At 38.5% G+C, this 23,757-nt stretch overlaps 1 protein-coding gene across 4 annotated transcripts in view; it reads right to left on the reverse strand.

Annotated features, from left to right (window-relative positions):
• The window catches only part of SENP2 (SUMO specific peptidase 2), a 40,449-nt gene extending 16,988 nt beyond the window's left edge, over positions 1–23,461 (reverse strand). Inside the window, exons 1-12 of one of the 4 annotated variants that reach the window (XM_027109689.1) lie at positions 23,125–23,461; positions 21,103–21,158; positions 17,491–17,624; positions 16,770–16,836; positions 14,799–14,889; positions 11,386–11,554; positions 9,173–9,276; positions 7,393–7,487; positions 6,763–6,814; positions 4,204–4,267; positions 2,255–2,431; positions 358–489 (exon numbers count right to left, since the gene is read on the reverse strand). In XM_027109689.1, coding sequence (XP_026965490.1) covers positions 358–489; positions 2,255–2,431; positions 4,204–4,267; positions 6,763–6,814; positions 7,393–7,487; positions 9,173–9,276; positions 11,386–11,554; positions 14,799–14,889; positions 16,770–16,836; positions 17,491–17,624; positions 21,103–21,158; positions 23,125–23,447 — 1,464 coding nt within the window. In that variant the 5' untranslated portion in view covers positions 23,448–23,461. Of the gene's footprint in view, positions 1–357; positions 490–2,254; positions 2,432–4,203; positions 4,268–6,762; positions 6,815–7,392; positions 7,488–9,172; positions 9,277–11,385; positions 11,555–14,798; positions 14,890–16,769; positions 16,837–17,490; positions 17,625–18,982; positions 19,178–21,102; positions 21,159–23,124 lie in introns of those variants that run through there. The other 3 variants (XM_027109698.1, XM_027109709.1, XM_027109719.1) reach the window with 3 other exon arrangements.
• Positions 23,462–23,757: the final 296 nt, after the last annotated feature.

The raw sequence follows: 23,757 nt of genomic DNA on the forward strand, positions 1-23,757 counted from the left end.
GATCAATGTATTCCTTTATTATTGAAAAAATAAACTGGCTCCTATAAGAATTCATCTAAAATAAAGTATCGCTTGCTTCCTTCCATTTATCACTTGCACCCAGGATTTATAAAAATCTCACTTAAGACTAGTAAGTGGTGGATGAAACAAAGCACAAATGCAGAAGAGGGAAACATTGCTAATTAAAGACAGCAAACAATCAGAATTAATCATGTTTTTAAGGTTTAAGATGTTTTTGTTTTAGAAAAACTAAAGCTGCTTTACCAGCCTCTTTTAATTGTGTAGAAACCACTATGGTTACAGACAGAAAATGACTAAGCATAATGATAGTCAAAGGGGGAAAAAAAGACAACTTACTTCATCATTGAGCCAGTGATAGTTCTTCAAGGTCTGGATATCTCCTCGAGTGATTCGTAATTTGAAAGCACTACTTAGGATCTCATCCTGTGGGCCATGGCCTAGAGCATTACTGATTTCCTTTTCCATGTCCTGAATTACAAAGTCCAGAGGTTGCTACTTTAATATGGAACCACTATCAGATACTGAAAGTCTGAGATGGAAAAAAGCTTTTCAGGGCTTCCCTGGTGGTGCAGTGGTTGGGAGTCCGCCTGCCGATTCAGGGGACACGGGTTCGTGCCCCGGTCCGGGAAGATCCCACATGCCGTGGAGCAGCTGGGCCCGTGGGCCATGGCCACTGCACCTGCGCGTCCGGGGCCTGTGCTCCGCGACAGGAGGGGCCGCAACAGTGAGAGGCCCACGTACCGCAAAAAAAAAAAAAAAAAAAAAGCTTTTCATCTCTGTAATACCTGACCCTTAAGAAAAACAGATCATCAAAGACCTACTAAATTGAAGTAGGAAAGAATTTCAATTTAGGAGCACAAAGCAATCTTACTACTAATGGTTATAAAAAATGCTAGTTCAATTATTAACTTCTGAAAACAATAATCTGATAATAATATTTAAAGTATACTCTCAATTATCCCACTACCATGTGGGATACATGAGCCAAACATGTACCAGATGCTTGAAGCACACCATTAATCCCTGCTTGTGGGGAAAGTATTATCACCATTTTATAGAAGAGGTAAAGCTCAGAGAATTTTGGTTACATGGTCAAAGTCATATAATGATTAAAAGGCAGAGCCAAGATTTGAACACCGGAGTGTCTCACTCCTTAGCCTTTGCTCCTTTCACAATACTATAAAAGCATTTTCATACTTTCCTTATCTACCTCCTGAACTTTTATTTTAAAACATCAAAGTAATAAAATTAGGAATCAAAGAGATCATTCTATCTACTTTTGACATGAACAGAGTAAGCAGAAACTAGAAAACTAGGCAGCAGTCTAGCAACTGAGACCTTATTGAATAGATGGCATCATTCTAAAGAATTACAAAGAGAAATGCATATTTAAGCTATAAGCCTGAATCTATAAACCAAATAGAAGTTATTTCATCCAAATATTTTCAATACTGCTCCCCCCCACTAAACACAATTTTGTAATTTTATGGATCTCTCTCTCTCCACCTGCATGTCCAACATATAGTAAGTGCTCAATAAATATTCACTGAATAGGACTGACTACCACAACAATGGAGGAGTCAAGATGTGGGCTCACCTTTAAAATGAGAATTTTTAACTACCTTCATTTCCTTGTTTTCTATAAGTTTTTACTTACAGAAACATTTCAAATACAGTAATCATTGAAAGGGACATTTTAGTGAACCATAATCGCTTAACAAAAACCTCAATGAAGGGGAGTTCCCTGGCAGTCCAGTGGTTGGGACTTGGTGCTTTCACTGCCTGGGCCTGGGTTCGATCCCTGGTTGGGGAACTGGGATCCCACAGGCCATGCATCTTGGCCAAAAATAAACAAATAAAATTAAATGTTTAAAAAAAAAAAAAAAGAACTGCAATGAACTCCTTCCTAATGTCAAACCCATACAGTGTAACTCAAAATATTTTAAGTTTAGAAAAAGAATCTACAAAGAACCCATTATATTCCAAGATATGTGACAATCCTGTCTACTCACATTTGCTGAAATTAATCTAATTCCTTAGGCCACTTTCACAGATCACTAATGATCAGTGTAGCCAGTGACTGACCAGCCCTTGGGCATGATTTCCTTCATACATACATTCCCTAGCCTGGAGAAACTCTTCAAAACAAAACATTCACTCAAGTCTTAAATAACTGAGGTTATTTAAAAACATGCCCCTTACTCTGATCAACACAAGAAACAAGAAACAATACCTCTGTAAGTTCAAGAAGATCATCTGTCCTTTTATCCCTCTCTTTGCTTGAGCAATTTTTTTCTTTTGTCTCAAGTATTGACATCTTCCTCCTGAGTAAGCCATTGCTTCCACTGCCCAGGCGCAGTCGGGCTGACACTTCTTCAGATAAGTCAGGTTCCAGCTGGAGTCCCCTCCTCTGATCAAAAAAGTTCCCATATTCTACTGACATGTTTGATACTTGCACGTATAAACATACGTAACACATGAAATATAAAACAGCACCATTATCTTGAAAGAAAAGAGAATTAGTAAATCCCCAAATGAGTAAAGTAGATTAAGCATATCTGCCTGTCCTTGGAAGAAGGAACAAAAATGGTTCAAGACCTAAGGCTCACAACAGGACACCTCAGTTATAAACCATGAAGCAGAACATTTGTTTTCCCTGGAGGTAGCAAGAAAAGTATTTTCAGTTTTCTTATTTCAATTAAAAATAATATAGTTAAAAGACATTTTGAAAAGCTTTAAAAAAGCAAAAAATATGACCCATAATCCCACCACTCAAAATAAACCACTTCTATCCTTATACCAAGTAAACTTGTTCTACTTCATCCTTTTAAAAAAGTAATTATATATTATAGAAAAATGCACAAAACATTAATGTGCCACTTAATTTTTGTAATATTAACACCTATGTAACCACCATTCAGGTCAATAAACAGAATTTTGCCAGCATCCCAGAAACTCTGATAAGAATCTTTCCTTATCATGACTCTACATAACTGTTAATACTGAACTTAAGTCATCTGGTAGGCAAATTTATCTGAAATTAGGAAATTTATTTAGAAATAGAGCATTGGGGGCTTCCCTGGTGGAGCAGTGGTTGAGAGTCCACCTGCCGATGCAGGGGACATGGGTTCGTGCCCCGGTCCGGGAAGATCCCACATGCCGCGGAGCGGCTGGGCCCATGAGCCATGGCTGCTGAGCCTGCGTGTCCGGAGCCTGTGCTCCGCAACGGGAGAGGCCACAACAATGAGAGGCCCGCGTACCAAAAAAAAAAAAAAAGAAATAGAGCATTGGACTAGAGCTACACTCTCAACACACGTAGCCAGTGCTCTTTACTCTAGCTAACTGCCAGGTATACTGGTCCTAGGAAACCAGTAGCTGCTGGCCCTTCCACATGGTCCCAGATCGCAATGCCTTCAGGTTCAGCAAGGATAGAAGCAGGATGTAGTCTTTAGCCAGGTAACAAATACATTAGAGAAGGGAACAATCTAAGACTTAGGACTTAAGATCATGACTTAAGACTATGACTTAGCCTTAAGACTAGTTCTTATGAAGATATCAAATGGGAAAAGAGAATCTTGATCAGACTGATACTTAACACAAAGCAGTTCCCTAAACTTTGGTATTTCTATTACCTAAAATATGAAATAATCTAAAACTTCAAGTTTGCATTTAGTTTAGGAATATAATTCTTTTGGATGTGGAGTGCTTAGTAAACACTTTGCCACTATTACTTAAAATGTTGGTATTGCTATGGAGATCATTGGGACACTTCTTATTCTGATACTTATATAGAAAATGTAAAATCCAATTAAGCAGAAGATTGGTAATATTTTCAAATAAATATGAAATCTTGAATCTGAAAAGTGCCGAACAACCATTTTCCCTAAAGATGTATGGTTTTAAAAAATTCTCCAAAAGAAGCCAGGCAACACAGATAAGGGTTGGGATGGAGGCAAGTTAGTCTCTCTTACAAAGGTCGCCCTAGCACAGAGATAAAAATCTTGCAACTCAGAAGAAAGCCAAAGGTGTGTATCCTCAATGCCTGCTGCTTCTTCAAAGAAAACAACGGAATTAGAAATCAAAGTAACGTATATCGTATCTTATTTTTCATGGGCCCAAAATTTTAACGTAAGTCAGGTGAAAGAGTAAAAGACATAAAATTTAACTAGGGTTTCTACTTACACCTTCATTTTCTAGTCTGATTCCAAGTGTCTTCTCTGTATCAGAAAGTTTCCCCTTTGAACACCTGAGGAAAAAAAGTGAGAGAATTACAGACTGGATGACTGTAATCTGATACATATTAAACTAGTTTCAGAAAGAAGATTTAATAATTGTAAACAAATATTGCCTTGAGTTTATATAGTCCTCTAAACCAAAGGTTAGCAAAATTTTTCTAAAAAGGATCAGATAGTAAATATCTTAGCTTTGCAGGTCTTATGGTTTTTGTCACATCTTCTCAACTTGCATTGTAGTTTAAAAGTGGCCAAAAGTAGTATGTAAATGAATGAGTATGACTGTGTCCAATAAAACTTTACTTACAAAAACAGGCAGGTGGACCAGATTTGGTCCATGGGCCATAGTTTACCAAACTCTACTATAAATGAACCAACATCCAAAATCCTAAGGCACACAGAACTGCCTTCACTGTTCATATACTAGAGATGCTGACCACCAGAGATGCCCACTACACCCACGCTCTTATCTAAGCAGTACCTATGCCTCCCAACCTCTAATGCCTAGGGGAGAAGGGCACCCTCCCAAGCTAGGGTGGACATCTGACACAAGAGCTACCTATGTACCCACATATGCTGACCAGCTACCAGAGCTGAGAAGAGTTCACAATTCCTCAGACATGGTTACTCATAAATATAGTTTATAAAGTAAGAAAATAATATGTCAATATATGGAGAGATATACCATGTTCTTGGATTGGAATAATCAACATTGTGAAAATGACTCTACTACCCAAAGCAATCTACAGATTCAATGCAATCCCTATCAAACTACCACTGGCATTTTTCACAGAACTAGAACAAAAAATTTCACAATTTGTATGGAAACACAAAAGACCCCGAATAGCCAAAGCAATCCTGAGTACAAAAAATGGAGCTGGAGGAATCAGGCTCCCTGACTTCAGACTATACTACAAAGCGACAGTAATCAAGACAGTATGGTACTGGCACAAAAACAGAAAGATCAATGGAACAGGATAGAAAGCCCAGAGATAAACCCACGCACATATGGTCACCTCATCTTTGATAAAGGAGGCAGGAATGTACGGTGGAGAAAGGACAGCCTCTTCAATAAGTGGTGCTGGGAAAACTGGACAGGTACATATAAAAGTATGAGATTAGATCACTCCCTAACACCGTACACAAAAATAAGCTCAAAATGGATTAAAGACCTAAATGTAAGGCCAGACACTATCAAACTCTTAGAGGAAAACATAGGCAGAACACTCTATGACATAAATCACAGCAAGATCCTTTTTGACCCACCTCCTAGAGAAATAGAAATAAAAATAAAAATAAACAAATGGGACCTAATGAAACTTAAAAGCTTTTGCACAGCAAAGGAAACCATAAACAAGACCAAAAGACAACCCTGAGAATGGGAGAAAATATTTGCAAATGAAGCAACTGACAAAGGATTTATTTCCAAAATTTACAAGCAGCTCATGCAGCTCAATAACAAAAAAACAAACAACCCAATCCAAAAATGGGCAGAAGACCTAAATAGACATTTCTCCAAAGAAGATATACAGACTGCCAACAAACACATGAAAGAATGCTCAACATCATTAATCATTAGAGAAATGCAAATCAAAACTACAATGAGATATCATCTCACACCAGTCGGAATGGCCATCATCAAAAAATCTAGAAACAATGCTGGAGAGGGTGTGGAGAAAAGGGAACACTCTTGCACTGCTGGTGGGAATGTAAATTGATACAGCCACTGTGGAGAACAGTATGGAGGTTCCTTAAAAAACTACAAATAGAACTACCATATGACCCAGCAAACCCACTACTGGGCATATACCGAGAAAACCAAAATTCAAAAAGAGTCATGTACCAAAATGTTCATTGCAGCTCTATTTACAATAGCCCGGAGGTGGAAACAACCTAAGTGTCCATCATCAGATGAATGGATAAAGATGTGGCACATATATACAATGGAATATTACTCAGCCATAAAAAGAAATGAAATTGAGCTATTTGTAATGAGGTGGATAGACCTAGAGTCTGTCATACAGAGTGAAGTAAGTCAGAAAGAGAGAGACAAATACCGTATGCTAACACATATATATGTAATTTAAGAAAAAAGAAATGTCATGAAGAACCTAGGGGTAAGACAGGAATAAAGACACAGACCTACTAGAGAACGGACTTGAGGATATGGGGAGGGGGAAGGGTGAGCTGTGACAAAGCGAGAGAGAGGCATGGACATATATACACTACGAAATGTAAGGTAGATAGCTAGTGGGAAGCAGCCGCATAGCACACGGAGATCAGCTCGGTGCTTTGTGACCACCTGGAGGGGTGGGATAGGGAGGGTGGGAGGGAGGGAGATGCAAGAGGGAAGAGATATGGGAACATATGTATATGTATAACTGATTCACTTTGTTATAAAGCAGAAACTAACACGCCATAGTAAAGCAATTATACCCCAATAAAGATGTTAAAAAAAAGAAAGAAAATAATATGTCAAAGAAAACTTAGAATAAACTGAACCATGTACCTCTTTTCACTTCTCACTGAACATAGAGGTCCCCTTGTTTCAACAACTCTATCTGTGAGGATGATAAAAAAAAAGAAAAAAAAGCATTTCCTTTATTAATCAATCATATAGCTGGAATTTCAATTTACGGTTTCCAAAGTATCAAGATATTAATTTACACTGAAATGCTAAAATGGGTTCCAAAGACATTAGCCTCCATACAAATTAATTTGCTTAAAAACGCATAAATCTCTTTCTCCTTTAAGTATTATCTTTAGTGTAAACTGACTAATATCTGCTCATCTGGTAAGCTATCATTTAGTGTCATTTAGTGAACAGCAAGTGGAGAAATACAAGGAAATTAATATAAGGAATACAAAGAAATTAATTTTAGGCTCACAAAATATACACTACGATATAGAAGCTAGGAATAATAATCAAGAGGTATTTTATAAATTGGCTTTATTTTGAAATAGCATTTTTAATAAACTACTGGTACTGGTAGTATCCCATCAATGCCCTGGGGTCTGATAATGTTTTAAAGTTTGGTACACCATCTTTTACTAGTATGTCATTTTTCAATTTTATATGCACTTGAACTAAGTTCAATATATTAAGACTATTAAGATAGAGCTAAATCTGGGAACTCACATTGTTTTGGAACAAACTGAGTTGTTTTGACTCCATGACTTTGCTCTTGCCCCCAGCCTTTGGTCTTTAATGTGTCCATCTGACTTCTTTGAGAACTTAGAAACACAAAAAGTGAAGAAGATCAGATACAAAAGGAAAATCTATTATAAGTATTCATTATCTCTTTCTGGTAAGCTTCTCCAAACAGGAGTTATTGATAACCCAGAAACGTCAAATTACAAGAGAAAGGGTGCAACATAGCATCATCTGGGACTAGGATAAAAGGAGTCTAATCCTGATTCTAATATTCCAGCCAAGTTACCTAACCTCCAGTTTCTCCATTATAAAAGTGGATGTTCTCGATCCCCAGCACCACCTTGACTGAAAAAATCTCAGCATGATAACACCCAAGTTAAAAGATGAAAAATTTTAAACGATATACTGAAATGGATCCCAAAACAACACATTAAAAGAACATAAGAAGAAAAAGAACAACAACCAAAAAAACATAATAAGCAAAATAGTTTGAGGATTTTGCTGACATGACAAAACCAATAGTTCATGAAGTATACTGCTGCTTCCAACAGTGGCTAGCCAAAATGGAAAAAAATATGAACATTCTGATTGACTAAACTGAATTTCTTTTTAAATAAATTTCTTTATCTATTTTTTGGCTGTGTTTGGTTTTCGTTGCTGGGCGTGGGCTTTCTCTAGTTGCAGTGAGCAGGGGCTACTCTTCAATGCAGTGCACGGGCTTCTCATTGCGGTGGCTTCTCTTGTTGCGGAGCACAGGCTCTAGGCACGCGGGCTTCAGTAGTTGTGGCACAAGGGCTCAGTAGTTGTGGCTCACGGACTCTAGAGCACAGGCTCAGTAGTTGTGGCGCACGGGCTTAGTTGCTCCACGGCATGTGGGATCTTCCCGGACCAGGGCTTGAACCCATGTTCCCTGCATTGGCAGGCAGATTCTTAACCACTACGCCACCAGGGAAGTCCCTGAATTTCTTTTTAAAGTTCACAACCAAAGTGAAAATTCCCAAAGTTAAAATTCTTGTTATTTCTGCATTCAACAAGCTAGATAGTCTCGTGACTTCTTCACCTTCAACTTACTGTTACATAATTTCTGGGACTCCCCTCTGTGTATTCTCACACCGCTTGTTAGAATTATCAAGTAGACCTCAAACCTGAGCTCACATATTTTTTGTCCCCTTGTTTACAGGGAAATAAAAGCCCAGACATCAATTCCTTCTGCCATTCTCATCTGTTTGGTCAACTCAGCACAGTTAATTAACAAGCAGTCTTGTAAGGAAAACTTCTTATGACCTGGGATGAGTTTAATCTTGTCTCTAGAGTGGAAGATTTCCGACTGTGCTAAGATGCATCCACTAGGATGCCTCAGAGACTATGTGTACGTGGCAGGGGTGGGGGTGGGGGCTGGGTGGGAGGAGATGAAGGGAGGGAAGAGCGGGGGAGATGAGGGGGAAAAAGAGGAAGACAGAGGTCATGAGAAACTTATGTTGGGGAGGTTGAAAAAACTCTCTGCTCCCTGGGAACCTGACTTCAACCAGTGAATCCACTTTTCTGTGTCAGAGTTTTATGTAAGAATTCACTTGAACAAAAGCTAACAGAAAATTCTATTTTGTAAAACCACTGTTCTATATAATCCATCAGTACAGACAAATTACAGGGCTCACTCTCTCAATATTAATCTCTTTTTTCAACAAAGCCCTTCCCACCAATCCCTTCTCCAAAAATAAGGAAAAAGATGTCTGGCAAAGCATTGATCTTGGTAATGCATCTTTACCTATGATGAGTTGAAGTAACAGGAGGAACAGTGTTTCCATGACCACCTTCTTTAAGTCGCTCCAATAACCTTCGGTATTTCTCTCTCTCCTCTTTTTGAACACCCTAAATAAAAGAAAGCATTTAGATAACTACCAGCACATCAAACCTATAATTAAATCATAAACAAAGACTAAGAGGTCAAATGCAGCTCATAGATGTGTTTCATTCGCCAGCACAGTGTTTTTGTATTTTAGTGTTCTTTTAATTCCTTTAATTACCAACTTTATAAATTAAAAAGAAAAATCCAGTAACATCTGGTCTCTTTTGAAACACTGTACCAACAATCTGGAGCTATGTAAGACTATTTATTCCCTTTGGTCACCTATTCACTCCAGCCCATTTCACTCATTTACATTATCTGCTAGACCTTGATAGCATCTGAGTTTTTGACAGTGAAACTGGGTAAACCACAAAAAACTCAGCAGAAATAATCCACTTGCATATTCAGAACATTCAGCTTCCGAAACAGAACTGGTCTTACCAAAGTCACTAACGACCCTCTATGGCCAGATCCAATGGACACATTTTCAGCTCTTCTGTCAATTGACCTCTCTCTCCAGCATCTCACCCTGCTAACCTCGTCTTGCCTTCCTGGACAATACACTTTCCTGATTTCTTTTTTTTTTTTTAGTATTTATTTATTTTCTTTATTTTTTTAGCTGTGTCGGATCTTAGTTGTGGCACGCGAGATCTTTGATGAGGCACATGGGATCTTTTGTTGCGGCACGCAAGCTTCTCTCTAGCCCTGGCGTGTGGGCTCCAGGGCGCGTGGACTCTGTAGTTTGTAGCACACAGGTGCTCCCATTGAGGCGCAAAAGCTCAGTAGTTGTGGTGCATGGGTTTAGTTGCCCCGCAGGATGTGGGTTCTTAGTTCCCCAACCAGGGATCGAACCTGCATCCCCTGCATTGGAAGGCGGATTCTTTACTACTGGACCACCAGGGAAGCCCCTCTCCTAACTTCTTCTTATCTTCTCAGTCTCCACTGAAGATTATTTCTTCTGCCTCCCTGTAAATGTCGATGGTTCTGCCCATTATCTTTTCTCACAGTACATACTCTCCCTGAATAATCTCTTCAGCTCCCTTGACTTATCTAACACCAATATGCAGAAGATTCAGCAATGTGTCCCTAAGCTTGCCTTCTTCTCAAAACTCCCATATATCCAAAAGTCTACGGGACAGGTCTTCTTGCGTGTTTCACAGGCACTTTAAACAATGTACATAACTGAAGTCATCACCTTCCCCTAAACACATAGGGTATCCTGGTCAGTGACACATATTTATCCAAGATTGAAATCTGGGACTCAGGCTCTTCCATCTAACCTTATATCACACTTAACCAGTAAGTATGTCCTTGCTAATACTACCTTCTAAGGTTTCTAGAATATGGCCTGTGTATACCCCATACATATCTCCTCAGTCCCATCCCTTATTTCTTATCTAGGAGGTACTGAAGCCTACTTTAATACCTCTGCTTAAAATCCCCTCCAGGGCTGCAGTCCATTCCTTTCTCTGCCTACTTGCTTGCTGATTACAACAATTAATGTATAAGCTCCTAGAGAACAGGGACCATATTTTATTCAATTCTGAATTGCTGAAAACTGGCAGAGCACCTGGGACCCAAATAAACATTTCTTTGATGAACTAAGCCAAGTGGCTCAGAAAACCATCTAGCAAATTGCAATAGGTGATGGTCCGGGGGAAATGCCAGAGACAGGAATAGTTCTAAATTCTCCTGGAATAAGTGAAGACTTCAAGAGGGAAGGGAAGATTGTTGATGAAGACATCATGCTAGGTGCCCTAAAAATGGAAGGAAAAAGCAGACATGTACACCATTTACTTCCCTTACTTAGTCACAGTTATTACAGCTTATACAAGAAACAAGTTAGAATAATTCAGGCACCCAAAGAGAAAGAATCTATAATTGTACCTTTTCCTAATATGATTCCTTTTTCTTTCCTTTACCTGAAAATTGACTACATATATACAGAAGAATACATATAAGCATTGGAGTCAAATAGGGGCCAGATATAGAAGGGAGACTGGGAAATTTACAGTCCCTGTACACCCATTTATACCTTTTGTATTTTGTACCACAGAACATATACTATTTATCCCCACCCCACCCAAATTCCTAAAATTGCTTTTAAAAGAGATCAGGCTAAAAGGGCTTACCTCCTCCACAGTACAACGGGGACGCCTCAGACCCTTGCCACCCTCTTCAGAAATCATCTCTGTTACAACCTGTTCCTGAGGCTTCCACGTTAAGGAACTCTCCAGATTGCCTTTGCTATGGCGACGGCCACCTGGTCTTCTATTATAGGCTTCTGAGCTCAAAGTAAAACTGAGAGGAAAAAAAAAAGAAAAAGTTATTCCCAAACGGCTTAAATTGCTGGAATTTAAGTTCCAGACAATCCTGTGATTAAGCTGTCTCAGGTTAAGCTTGCTCATGGCAAATCAGACAACCACCATTCACAAAAATTAGATCTCTAGAGCAGAGGGCACCCCAGAATTCTGCTATGGAATGTCTATTCCCAGTCACCAGGGCTTCCACATGAAAGCCTTTGCCTTTTTCCTCATGCCCAATTTTCCAACTCCAACCCTGGCTTAGCTCGCTATTACACAACATACCCTCCTCTGGTACTACACTTTTCCTTTAGTCGTTTGGCACCATTGAAATTAACTATTGGTGTGATTGATTAATTATTGGTGCCACTGTGGGACTGCATCCCACACTACACTTTAAAGTCCATGAAAACAGAGATTTCATCCTTCCACCACCGTATCCTGGTACATGATCTAAGCCAAAAGGCACTCAATCAGTATCTGCTGAATACTAAATTAATGAATACTAAATTAATAAATGCTAAAGAATGCGAAGCCATGAAGCCCTCACCTAGTCACTGTTGCTGGTTGATAGAGCCTGCCTCTCTTGCCATTACCGATAATGGAACAAACTGATATCATACCTCTCTTGATGTGAGGTTTAAGAAAGGACACATCACATATGCAGTATTTTTACCAAAAAATTTGCATAATCTAAAATAAATCATGAGTAAACATCAGACAAAATTAAGGGATTCTACAAAAGCAATGCTTTGTACTCTTTAAAAATATTCATGCTATTACAGACAAAGAGAGGCTGAGGCGTTGTTCCAGATTAAAGGAGATCAAAGAGACATGAAAATTAAATGTAATACATGATCCTGCCCTGAATTGTGGGCCAGAAAAAAAGAATCTCTATAATAGAGAAATTTAAATAAGAGTATATAATAGTACTATATCAATGTTAAATTTTCTGATTTTGGTAATCTGTGATTATGTAAGTGAATGTCCTCATTCTGAGAAATAAACACACTCAAGTACTTATGATTAAAGGGGCATGAGTCTAAGACTTACTCTCAAATGATTCAGAAAAAAATATTATGTACATATAACAGAGAATGATAAAGCAAACTGGAAAAATGATAACAACTGGTGAATCTAGGTCAAATGTATTCACCTACAGAGTTTCAAAATACTGTACATGAAGCAAAAACTGACATAACTGGATGAGAGAAATAGTCAAGTCCACAATTACAGTAGGAAACATCAACACTCTATACTCATCAATCAATAAAAAAGTAGACAGAAAATCAATAAGATCTGTAAAACATTATCAGCAAACTATTAATAAGATATTTACAGAACACTCTACCCAACAATAGCAGAATACACATTCTTTTCAACGAACATGGAATATCCAGACTGAATATATTCTAGGACATAAACAAATGTTAACAAATTTAAAAGGACTGAAATCGTACTAAGTATATTCTCTGACCATAATGAAATTAAACTAGAAATCAGTAACAGAAAGATATCTGGAAACCCCCAAGTATCTGGAAATTAAACAATATAATTCTACCCTTCTAAATAATCACAGGTTAAAGAGGAGTATGAATGAAGAGTAAAATGAAGAGTATAAGCCTGATTGTAGAATTAACCTTAGTTTCAGCTTAACCAGTTTTCTCATAATTACATTCAGATTATTGATCTTTTCAGAAATACTACATTAGGTGATGATGTCCTGTTCAGTGCAATGTATCTGGAGGCCAGGATGTGAGTTTGCCCACTCTGGGTGATTTAAACTTTGATCCTTTGGTTAAGGTGGCGTCAGGCAGGTTTCTCCACTCTGAAGTTACTATTTTTCCCTTTATAATTAGTAAGTCATTTGTGGGGAAAAATTCTGAGTTTATGTAAATATTCCATACTTCATCAAACTTTTACTTACTAGTTTTAGCTCAACTGACAATTCCTGTATATATCAGTTATTACTGGGACAGTTAAAAGATGGTGATTTTCTAATTCCATCATTCCTTCTACACTTACTAGCTGGCATTCTACTATAAAGACCTTTTCCTCCCACACTATGTATTTATTTATTAACATGTGTATTCTTGTCTTTATTCATCTGATGCTTAAATTGTCCCCAACTGGCCAGTGAAAGCCCCTTCAAGTTTCCTCCTGTGTCATGTTGATAATGTCCCCAGGTTTTTAGGGCTCCTTTAATTGCTGGCACAGGACGTTCCACAATCATTTTTTACTTTATCTCTCCTAATCCTACAATCAGCCATTTAGCCACCTCCAGGGAGCCTTACTTTTTATAGTTAGTGTCTCATTTTCAAACATGAGTGGACAGCCAAGGATTACCAGGTATTTGAATAAGAACTCATAAGAAAGATAAAACCAAAATAAACCAAAGGGGGAAGAGTAACTCAAAGGAAGCAGACAAAGCAAGGAGGAGAAGAAATTTTAAAATAATTAACAGCTTTAGAGAGATAAGAAAAGATATTGTATCTCTATAATAAGAATTCGATGGTTGGAGAAAGAAAAAGCCATGGGGAATAGGAAATGGGAGGATGCTTACAACTTAAAAACTATGAAGCCAAAAAAACCCACAAAAGTATACATATATGTTTATCTCAGTGGTAGAAGAATTTTTTAAAAAAAGGGTAAGGACAAAAACAAAAGAGAATATATACAAAAATTAAATTAGATCAATCCATAGGGTCCAATATCCAAGCAACAGAAGTTCCAGAAAGTGGGAACACAGAGAGAAGAAAATTACTAATAAAATAATAACAGTTCATTGTATACATGATTCCTGCACTGTTCTGAATGCATATTATACTTCAAAAAAAAGTTTAGAAGTGAGTGACAATTCTTTTTTAAAAGGTTTTAAAGGGCATTCCCTGGCAGTCCAGTGCTTTCACTGTCGAGGGCCTGGGTTCAACCCCTGGTCGGGGAACTAAGATCCCGCAAGCCACATGGTGAGGCCAAAAAAATAAAAATTAAAAATAATTTTAAAAATTAAAGGTTTTCAAAATCAGATTATATAGGCATATGATATATAGGCATATGATAGAAAAAGTAACACACACTTGAGTACGTCTCTCACCAGCTGTATGATATTTGGCAAGTTACTAACCTCAGAGTAGTTACTTAACAAGATTACATAATAGAATAAAAGTAAGAATGCCTAGCAAGAGTGAGGACCTAAAAATTACTAAGTTTCCATTTACAGAAAGGCAGAACTTAACACTTACCCAAAGGAAGGCAGGACTCTGCGTGGCTGATCTCGAGTTACTGTCACTCTGATCTTTGGATAGTCACTTATTCCATTAGGAGATTTATTACCTATTTTTGAAAACCATTTGTAATTGTAAAAGAAAAACAAAAAACACACACAAAAAAACCTGTGAACAGTCTGCATTAGAAAAGAAAATCTGGACTTCCCTGGTGGCACAGTGGTTAAGAATCCATCTGCCAATGGAGGGGACACAGGTTGGAGCCCTGGTCCGGGAAGATCCCACATGCTGTGGAGCAGCTAAGCCCGTGTGCCACAACTACAGAGCCTACGCTCTAGAGCCCGTGAGCCACAACTACTGAGGCCTCATGCCACAACTACTGAAGCCCACGCACCTAGAGCCCATGCTCTGCAACAAGAACAGCCACCAAAATGAGAAGCCCACACAGCACAACAAAGAATAGCCCCCACTCGCCGCAACTAGAGAAAGCCTGCTTGCAGCAACAAAGACCCAACGCAGCCACAAATAAATTAAATTAAAAAAAAAGAAAATCTGTGAGCAGTCTATACTGTAGAACTAAATATCTTATTTTTTCAAATTCTATTACTTTCTAGCACACATTTTGTAAAAGTTAAAGGAAAAGCTTAGTCTGTCTTTGCTCTCAGGTAAGTAGTAACAATTCACAGGAAAGCTTTACTAGTTTTGCTTGCTGGGGCCAACAAAAGGCATGAAGAACTCAATGATTATAAACTCTGTAATCTAATCAAATTGAGTAAATTTTTCAAACTGTTTCTTCTTCTCAAGAAAACAGAAGTATTTTTAAATGAAAATCTGCTTTGTTACTACATTTCCCTGGAAGCTTCTAATACCTACCTGTGAGATGGTTACTATACCTCAAAAAAGGGTAACAAAATTTTCGTCAGCCACATTATCTGCTGGAGCTACTACAGGGGTTTGGAGTCCCTGAGGACTCCAAAATGCAAAGAGGTCTAAAGCTCAAAGTTTTTTCTTAAGTCAGTAGCAGCAAAACATGAACTGACCTGCATTCATTTGTTTGTAAAACCTGACTTGAATCAATGTTCAATCCTGTTGGGGTTTTTTAAATAATATTCAATAAACAACTAAAAAATGTGGAATTCCCAAACATATCTCCAAGCATTTCCGATTTGAGATTGTGGATTTCTTTATATAAGAAATCTGCCCTAGGAATACCCATGCTTCTCTGACTAGGCTACACAAACCCACAGAAATATAGTGCTGGTACTTCAGGCACAAGATAAATCTACCATCCTCTCTATATGTCAATTTTCTGAACCCACAACTTCTCTAAAAGCTCTTTTTCCCCCTTCCTCTCAAACTTTACAAGCTTATCTGTGTGGCAGAGATCACAATCATTTTCAGGACTCTGGCTTCTTCCTATTTTTCCCCACCAGAGCATTTTATATAGTATATATAATAATTACAATTCAATTTCGGGGTCTAAGGATGATATAGAGGTTCCTAATCCACAAAACCATGAGAACTGGGAACCTAAGGTTGCTCCCCCATCAGATGATGTCCCTCAAAGGCAGGGTTTTATGAGTTTGTTATTTTATTATGTTGTTATTTTGCTATTTTGTTATTAAAGGTTTTATTATTCTATTATTTTGTTTTGTTATTTTGCTACTAAAGGTTTTATTATTTTGTTATTCCTGATAACTTAGCACAGTGTCTGACAGAGTAAGCTCTCAGGTAACACTTTTTTTTTTTCTTTTTAATAAATAAACCCTGATCTAAGTCACATTAAAGACACTGATAAAGCAAACAGGAAACATAACAGTAAATTCAAAGACAATACTAAAGGAAAGCTATTTGCTTTTTAGAATGGTAGGGAGAATATATCTGTGTTCTCATCTGAAGCCAAATCAGTGTTTTCCTTTCACATTCCCAAAACTCAGAGAACACAGGCAGGAGGAGGTAGGGAAGCAGAAATGTTCTTGACCACCTCACCCAGTTTCAGCATGTTGTTCCAGGATCCGGAATCTGTCAGTTCAGAAGATGAAGAGTTCGAAAATACCTTAAAATCAAAAAGAATCATCTCTGTATTCACTCTTAGAATTTAAATAAGTCTTAATATGAAAAAAAAAATCACTCTATTGGTGATGATTTAGTTACCTCACAGAAGAAACTTCATCAATAAGACCAAAGGTTTAATTTGTGAAAACTCACAAAATGATGTAAAAAGTAACAATTCCAGATTCTTCACACATACTTAAACAAGAAAACCAGATGTAGAGTTGACTCTTGAACAACAAGGGTCTGACCTCTGTGGATCCAATTAAATGCGGATTTTTTTCAACAGTAAATACTAGTGTACTACATGATTACTGGTTGGGAATCCACGGATGCAGAACCTCAGATATGCAGAACCAAGGATCTGGAGGGCCAACTACGTGAGTTTTTGACTGTGTGGAGAGTTGGGGCCCATAACCCAAGCATTGTTCAGAGGTCAACTGTATTAGTAATTAGGCTCCTTATAAATATTTTTTAAATGTGCAATTTCTTAATCTTTCATTTTTTTGGTCTCTATATCAAGGCTAATTAAGACATGAACATTTCGGAAAGAAGTCATTCTACATATTAATTCCTAAAAAGAGAATATTTCTAAAATTTAACTTTAATGGTTAAGTACAAAGACCAGTAGCCCCAGTGAAGCCTTATCCCCACTGACCTCTCCTGAAGGGACAACATTCCGTGTTCCATTACAAGCAGAAGTCACCATGGGCTTTGTGGTCAGCTGGAATGGGAATCCAAATAAGCTGGCAGCATTGTAGAGACTGTTTTTCACTTGGTGAATAAAGCAACCTAGAAAGTGTAATATAGATTACATATACATATATAGAGTACTTAAACTTTTAGCAAAAAAAAAAAAAAAAAATTATTATCTTAGAAAAGGCCTCTCTCAATTTTTATTAGAAGTCCTATCTTCAACCATTGAGAGAAAAAGGTACCTGTAAAAATAATTTTTCTCATATCTGAATAACTGTAACTCCAGCATTAGCATTTTAGGGGTTTTTTTAAGTAAAATATCTAGGAGGTTACAAAAGCATGAAACCATCATTTTAGCAAATCACATACTGATTCACAAAAAAAAGTCCTGAAATGACAGCTTTTAAGCAATGAGTTCCCCAAAATATATACTGTAAAATAAATCTTTTCCAGAGACATAAGGGCATAACTTAGACAACCTGGAACATATAGTTACTAGGTATGGCAGAATTCTAGGAAGCATTACCATTTACTCACTGGTTTGTCCTTACTTCTCAGGCAGGTTAACAATATAGCTGTCCTAAACAACTACTTACTACCTTGGCTATATCCAGGATGGAAGTTAGTGAAGTATAAGATATGTGGCTCCTAAACGTCTAAGGAGGAAACAAAGCTATGCCTCTACTAGAGAAGATGTGTTGGAAGATCTCAGACTCACCCCTCCCTGCCACCAAAAATAAAGATTACAAAATAAGTAAGCAAATAAATAAGGGGGAGGGGTAGATTTCAATGCTTTCCCCACTTCCTCCTTTTATCACACTACGCACTTCTCACTTCCTACACTGCTGATTTGTTTTCTACAATTTCCTTTCTATTTCCTAATTAAGGTTTTCTAAAGCACTAGTTTGAGATAAAAGGGTCATCATCTTAACCATATTCTGCTTTAGAGAAAAATACCCTGAAAGTGCAATGGTGGCTTTTAAACATCAAGTACTCCAGAACATATAAGATATAAAATACTTTCCAGGAAGATAGGGGAATAACTTAAACAACAAGAAAGATGTGCAAGATGCGTAAAGCAGAATCCAATTTGAAGTAATCTGTCACTATAGTTAGAAGTACCAAAATTTGCAAATGCCTTGTTTCTCATTTTAGGAACTGGAGAGAATTCCAGGTTATCCCTCTAATAATGTTGAGGGATATCACTTACATTCTACTGTGCTATAAATGGGAGAAAAAGAACTTTAGGGATTGGTGCTTATCATCCAGATTGGCATCCAGACTCCAAACGGCAGGAAGTACTCGTAATAACATAAATGCGTAATAACATAAGTGCGCACAAAAAGTATTGTGATATTTATTTTCCCATAAGTTTTGTCAAAATCTGAGTATGCCCCAAAATTATGTCAAAAGAGCTCATTGATTAAAAGAAAAAAGCAGGCAGGAAGGCCCACCTCATCTGTAAAATGAAGATAAGACCATCTTATTTTGCTGAGACTAAGTAGATCGCTTCAGATCCCTTTCATCTGTAAGATCATGAGTCTGCAATTCTAAGCTGCTTCTTCTTTTCACTCTTCCTTTTTTTGTCTCCAAAGCAGCCAACAGACTCATACTGTCCAATATAGGAGCCAGTATCCACAGGTAGTTACCTAAGTTTAAATTTAATTAAAATTAAATTCAGTTCCTCAGTTGCACAGCCCCACTTCAGGTGCTCAATAGCCATCATCTCAGAGAGTTCTATTGGCCAGCACTGCTAGAGACCTCTACAAACTCTACCAGAAGTATTATCTCTGCTACCCACTGCTTCCCCCTTGGCTTAGGTTCCCTTCTATAGTTTCTAGTCAGAAAATCTTAATATATATTTCATGGAAATCATGGACGGAGAGAACCTTAACATACCAGAATTATTTCAGGAACCTTCTCTAATACCACCATCAAAGTTTTTTGCTTTCTGTTTTTAACCACATACAGCTGTTTATTTATATTTTTCTATAAAATTGACTCACTTTTTTTTGCTAAACAAATGTATTTGTGAAAGGTAACTTTATATTACTACTGTTGATGTAAAGCAACCTTATTTGCCTTATGAAGAAATGAAAACAACAATATTAAGTTCTAGCTGGGCCTGTTAAAAAAGGGAAGATTAGCATGTATTAGACAAGTTTTAAATACATACTAGCATTAAATCAACATGTTTTCTGCTTAAAATAATCAGAAATTTAAAATAACTGAAAAGGATACAACATTTTTAGTTTATAACATAATTCAGATGATACTTAATGCTATGAATGTTGTATCTCCTAAAATCATTTATTTCTTGAATTGGTATCTATCCTGTGCTTTGGGAAATACTGTCCTAATGAATTCAGTATAAATTCCTGGCATTCAAAGTCCCTCTGTATTTTGAACTCTCTCTTTGGTCAACTTTTTCACTAAGTTCTATTTGCTATTTCCTGAATTACACAATTTCCCATACTGTTCCCTCTGCCTAGAATGCTTTTCCTTCCTATTGCTCTCTGTCGATACCCTATCTATCCTTCAAGACTCATTTCACATATTAGATCCTTCATCAAATATTTACTGAGACTCTTTTTTTTGTGTGTGTGGTACGCGGGCCTCTCACTGCTGCAGCCTCTCCCGTTGCGGAGCACAGACTCCAGACGCGCAGGCTCAGCGGCCACGGCTCACGGGCCCAGCCACTCCGCGGCATGCAGGATCCTCCCGGACCGGGTCGCGAACCCGTGTCCCCTGCATCGGCAGGCAGACCCCCAACCACTGCGCCACCAGGGAAGCCCTACTGAGACTCTTAACCAGAAGAAAATTGGACAGTATTTTGTTACTACCTTTCTTATATCACTTATCATATCCTCATAGACATTAGTATTATTTAAGTACTTGTCTTAAAACCCCCCACTATATAATCATACACCCCCTACAACTTTAAGGTCCTTAAAAACAGAGACCCTGTCATACTCATTTTTGTATTTCCTGTGGAACAGAACACATTGCTCAACAGTAAGACAGGCTCAATAAGCACTCATTGGATTTAAATGAAGTCTTAACACAGACATGTCCACTCTACCTCATCCGGAGGTAGATTCAAATTCACATGCATTTTTGAGAAAGAGGAAAATATTACTATAGTATTCCACTGTGCCTTTTCCCTTTACTCTAATCTAGTTTTATTCTCTTCTACCAAGCAATGCCTAGCCCTTCAGATACAGGGAAGTAAACAATTTGAGGCAACAGATTACAGTGGTTCACTCAGCTATCTGAACTAGACGACTCAGTTTGAAGTAGTTTTTACAGTGTTTTCTCCCCCAAATTTAAAAAGCACCTTTTCTTTATAGGAAGATTTGAAAATGTGAAATGCACTTCAACATACAGGCTTATTTATCTGGAAAGATACTTACGTCTCTGCTAACACTGGTTACCTCTAGTGAAGATAACTGAGTAGAAGAGGGACAGGAAAGAGACTTACTTTTCACTGTATGTACTTTTTATCTTTTGAATTTTGTCCACACATAAACTTTTCTTATTTAAAAAACTAACTTTTAAAATTAATATTTAATACCTAATCTCGGTCTTTTGGCTGGTATTTCATCAGTGTCCACTGTAGAAAGCAGAGTGCTGAAAAAAGAGAAAAGAGATATATATGCATATATTCATATACACACATATGCACTCCTACAAGTAGGCTTACTGTTCGTGCAACACACCTCCTTCCATTCACTTTGTCATAAAATGAGATCCAACTAACGTTTATGCTATAAGTAGGCCTTTATCATTTGAGGATGTAACACTATGGTTTCAACTATATGAGATCCAAAACTCCCTATTATATAATAATCTGTAGTCTGGCTAAAGTACAAACAGGAAACTGGTCAGAAATCACTTAACTAGTAAATGAATATAGGTAAAAGCTTCGGACCATGCTATTCCTTTTCTCGCCAGAAATGATTTAAGAACAAATAATATCCTTTTGCAAGATGACACCCTCCCCAAAAAAAGTCACTTTCTACTTCAGATAGAAGTAGACAATACAAGAAGCCTCAAAAGATAGTTCTCAGCCAGAAAAAGGTGTTATATTTAACCTCATTTTTATCATGGAAACTATATTACAGTGATAACAAAGAATTTGGAAATTCAGGAAATTTTTGGACCTATACCTCAAGAATGTTAAAAGTTCATGGTATAATCATCCTTCTAAAGATGATTATGAATGATCATATTTACAAAAAAAATGAACAGAATAAATCCCAGGAGAATACCATTCAGTTCATAACTTTAAACATCCCAACAAGACTTCCTATCTTCATCTGGACTGAAAAATGGCTTACATTTAAAAGAGTTGTTTTAGATAAAGGATGTGGTAAAGACCAGGAGTTTGACCTACAAGCCACAATTTCCCTGACCAGCAGAGATTCGCAGTAAAAATAAAGGACAGGGGAGAGGAAATTCACATTTCCTTATTCAATAAATATGTACCAAGTGCCTATCACACACCAGCCTCTGCACAAGGCCCTTGGGTCAGAATATACAAACACTACCCTTATATACCCTAAGCATCATTCTAGGTACTTTACAACTTGTTGTCAAATGATCCTTATATCAACCCTACAGAAAGGTAGAAAGAATACGTTAAAACCTTGCCCTCTCTGGAACACATGATGGAATTTAGCTCACAGCCAATTCATCCATGATCTGAATTCTCAGACTCATACATTAAGTAATCATCTTGTTTTCTCAAGCTCCAAGAAACCATCCTCCAATGATCTTGAGGCTTAATAAAAAAATGAAATTAACACTTGATCATTAAAAGTTGGGAGGTTATGTATAGAATTGGTATGGTACTTTATTCTCTAGATTAATTCTTAGGGAAGGGGGTAGACACTATGAAATGGGACAAACCAACAGGTAAATGCTGAGAACAACTTTTAGTTTCCCAAAAATTTTAACTGAATTTTAGAGTACAGACTAGTGATCTTTTTAAAGGAATGAAGTACCTACTTTTTTTTTCTCATACACTAATTCTAAAGCACAGAATCACTCTCCCTCCCCAGCAAAACACACACACACACATACACACACACACACAGTTGGACAGTTGTTTCAAAACAAGACAGCTGCTGTCTCTTGGTGCTAAGAGAACAGTAAGTGTAATCGAAAGGGCTCTGGGCAAGCTGTGAGTCTCACTTAACTGCACTTATTGCGCACAGATGACACTTGGGAGTGTGCCTTGTAAACAGGAGCCACACAAAGACAGTATTCCTTCAATTTTCAGTTTTCAACCTAAGAGCAGCAAAATATGATACAGCCCCATTTGTTGACAGCAACCAGCTTGGACTCTGACAAGAGAGATCCTAACCATCACCGACCAGTAGCTCCTTCCACCATCAGGATTCGCATCTGCACAGCGCGGAGGAGCTACTACGTCACCAGGGCATCCGCGACACGCACCTCTACCGCCTCCGCCCAGCTACCTGTTTCTGCCGAGCGGGGCCTGCCTGCCAGGCCCGGATCAGCGCTATGCCGGCCGAGCCCGGGGTGGGGGAGGGGAACAGCCAGGCCGGCGCTCGGGCCCCTCTCCTCTCACCTGTTCGAGCGCCGCCTCTTCAGGAGGGCCCGGGCAGGAGGCACCGGCCGATCACAGAAACGGAAAATGGTGCCGAGAATTCTAACCAGCCATTTGTACATACCAGGCCCAAGCAGCAGCGGCGGCCGACACACCCCGAGACGCAAACCCCAGAGCTGTCGCCGCCGCTGCCGCCTTCGCTGCCTCGGCCACCAACGCCAAAGCTCAGTCGCCGACTTGTGACGCAGTCCTAGGGCCCACAGATACAACGTCACCTGAGCTACTGGACGCCTCCGCTTGCCACCGCTTCTCACGTCAGCTCCTCCCGCCCGACCGGAAAGCATCTTCGCCCTCAACCTGCGCAGGCGCAACCTAGGTCCCCACCTCCCGAGCCTAGCAACCAGAATGCCCGCGGGATGGTCCCGGCCCAATCTCTAACGAGATCGCAAGGGCTGTGGGCGGGGTTTTCTCTTCGGCGGAGCCAGTCCTGAGACTGCCCGCGGGACAAGGCTCTCGGGCCGCACGTGAGGGTTCTCCACCCGGGAGAGGGTTCTCCACCCGGTTCTCCTCCCAGCGCTGAAACACAGTAGGTGATCAGTAAATGTTTGAGTGCACCAAATAAAGGTTAGTCAGGTTAATTAACAAACGTTTACC

This window comes from Aethalodelphis obliquidens, unplaced genomic scaffold (assembly GCF_003676395.1).
Source record: "Aethalodelphis obliquidens isolate GAN/ISIS:26980383/991018 unplaced genomic scaffold, ASM367639v1 scaffold1, whole genome shotgun sequence".
In the NCBI taxonomy this organism is placed as follows: domain Eukaryota; kingdom Metazoa; phylum Chordata; class Mammalia; order Artiodactyla; family Delphinidae; genus Aethalodelphis; species Aethalodelphis obliquidens.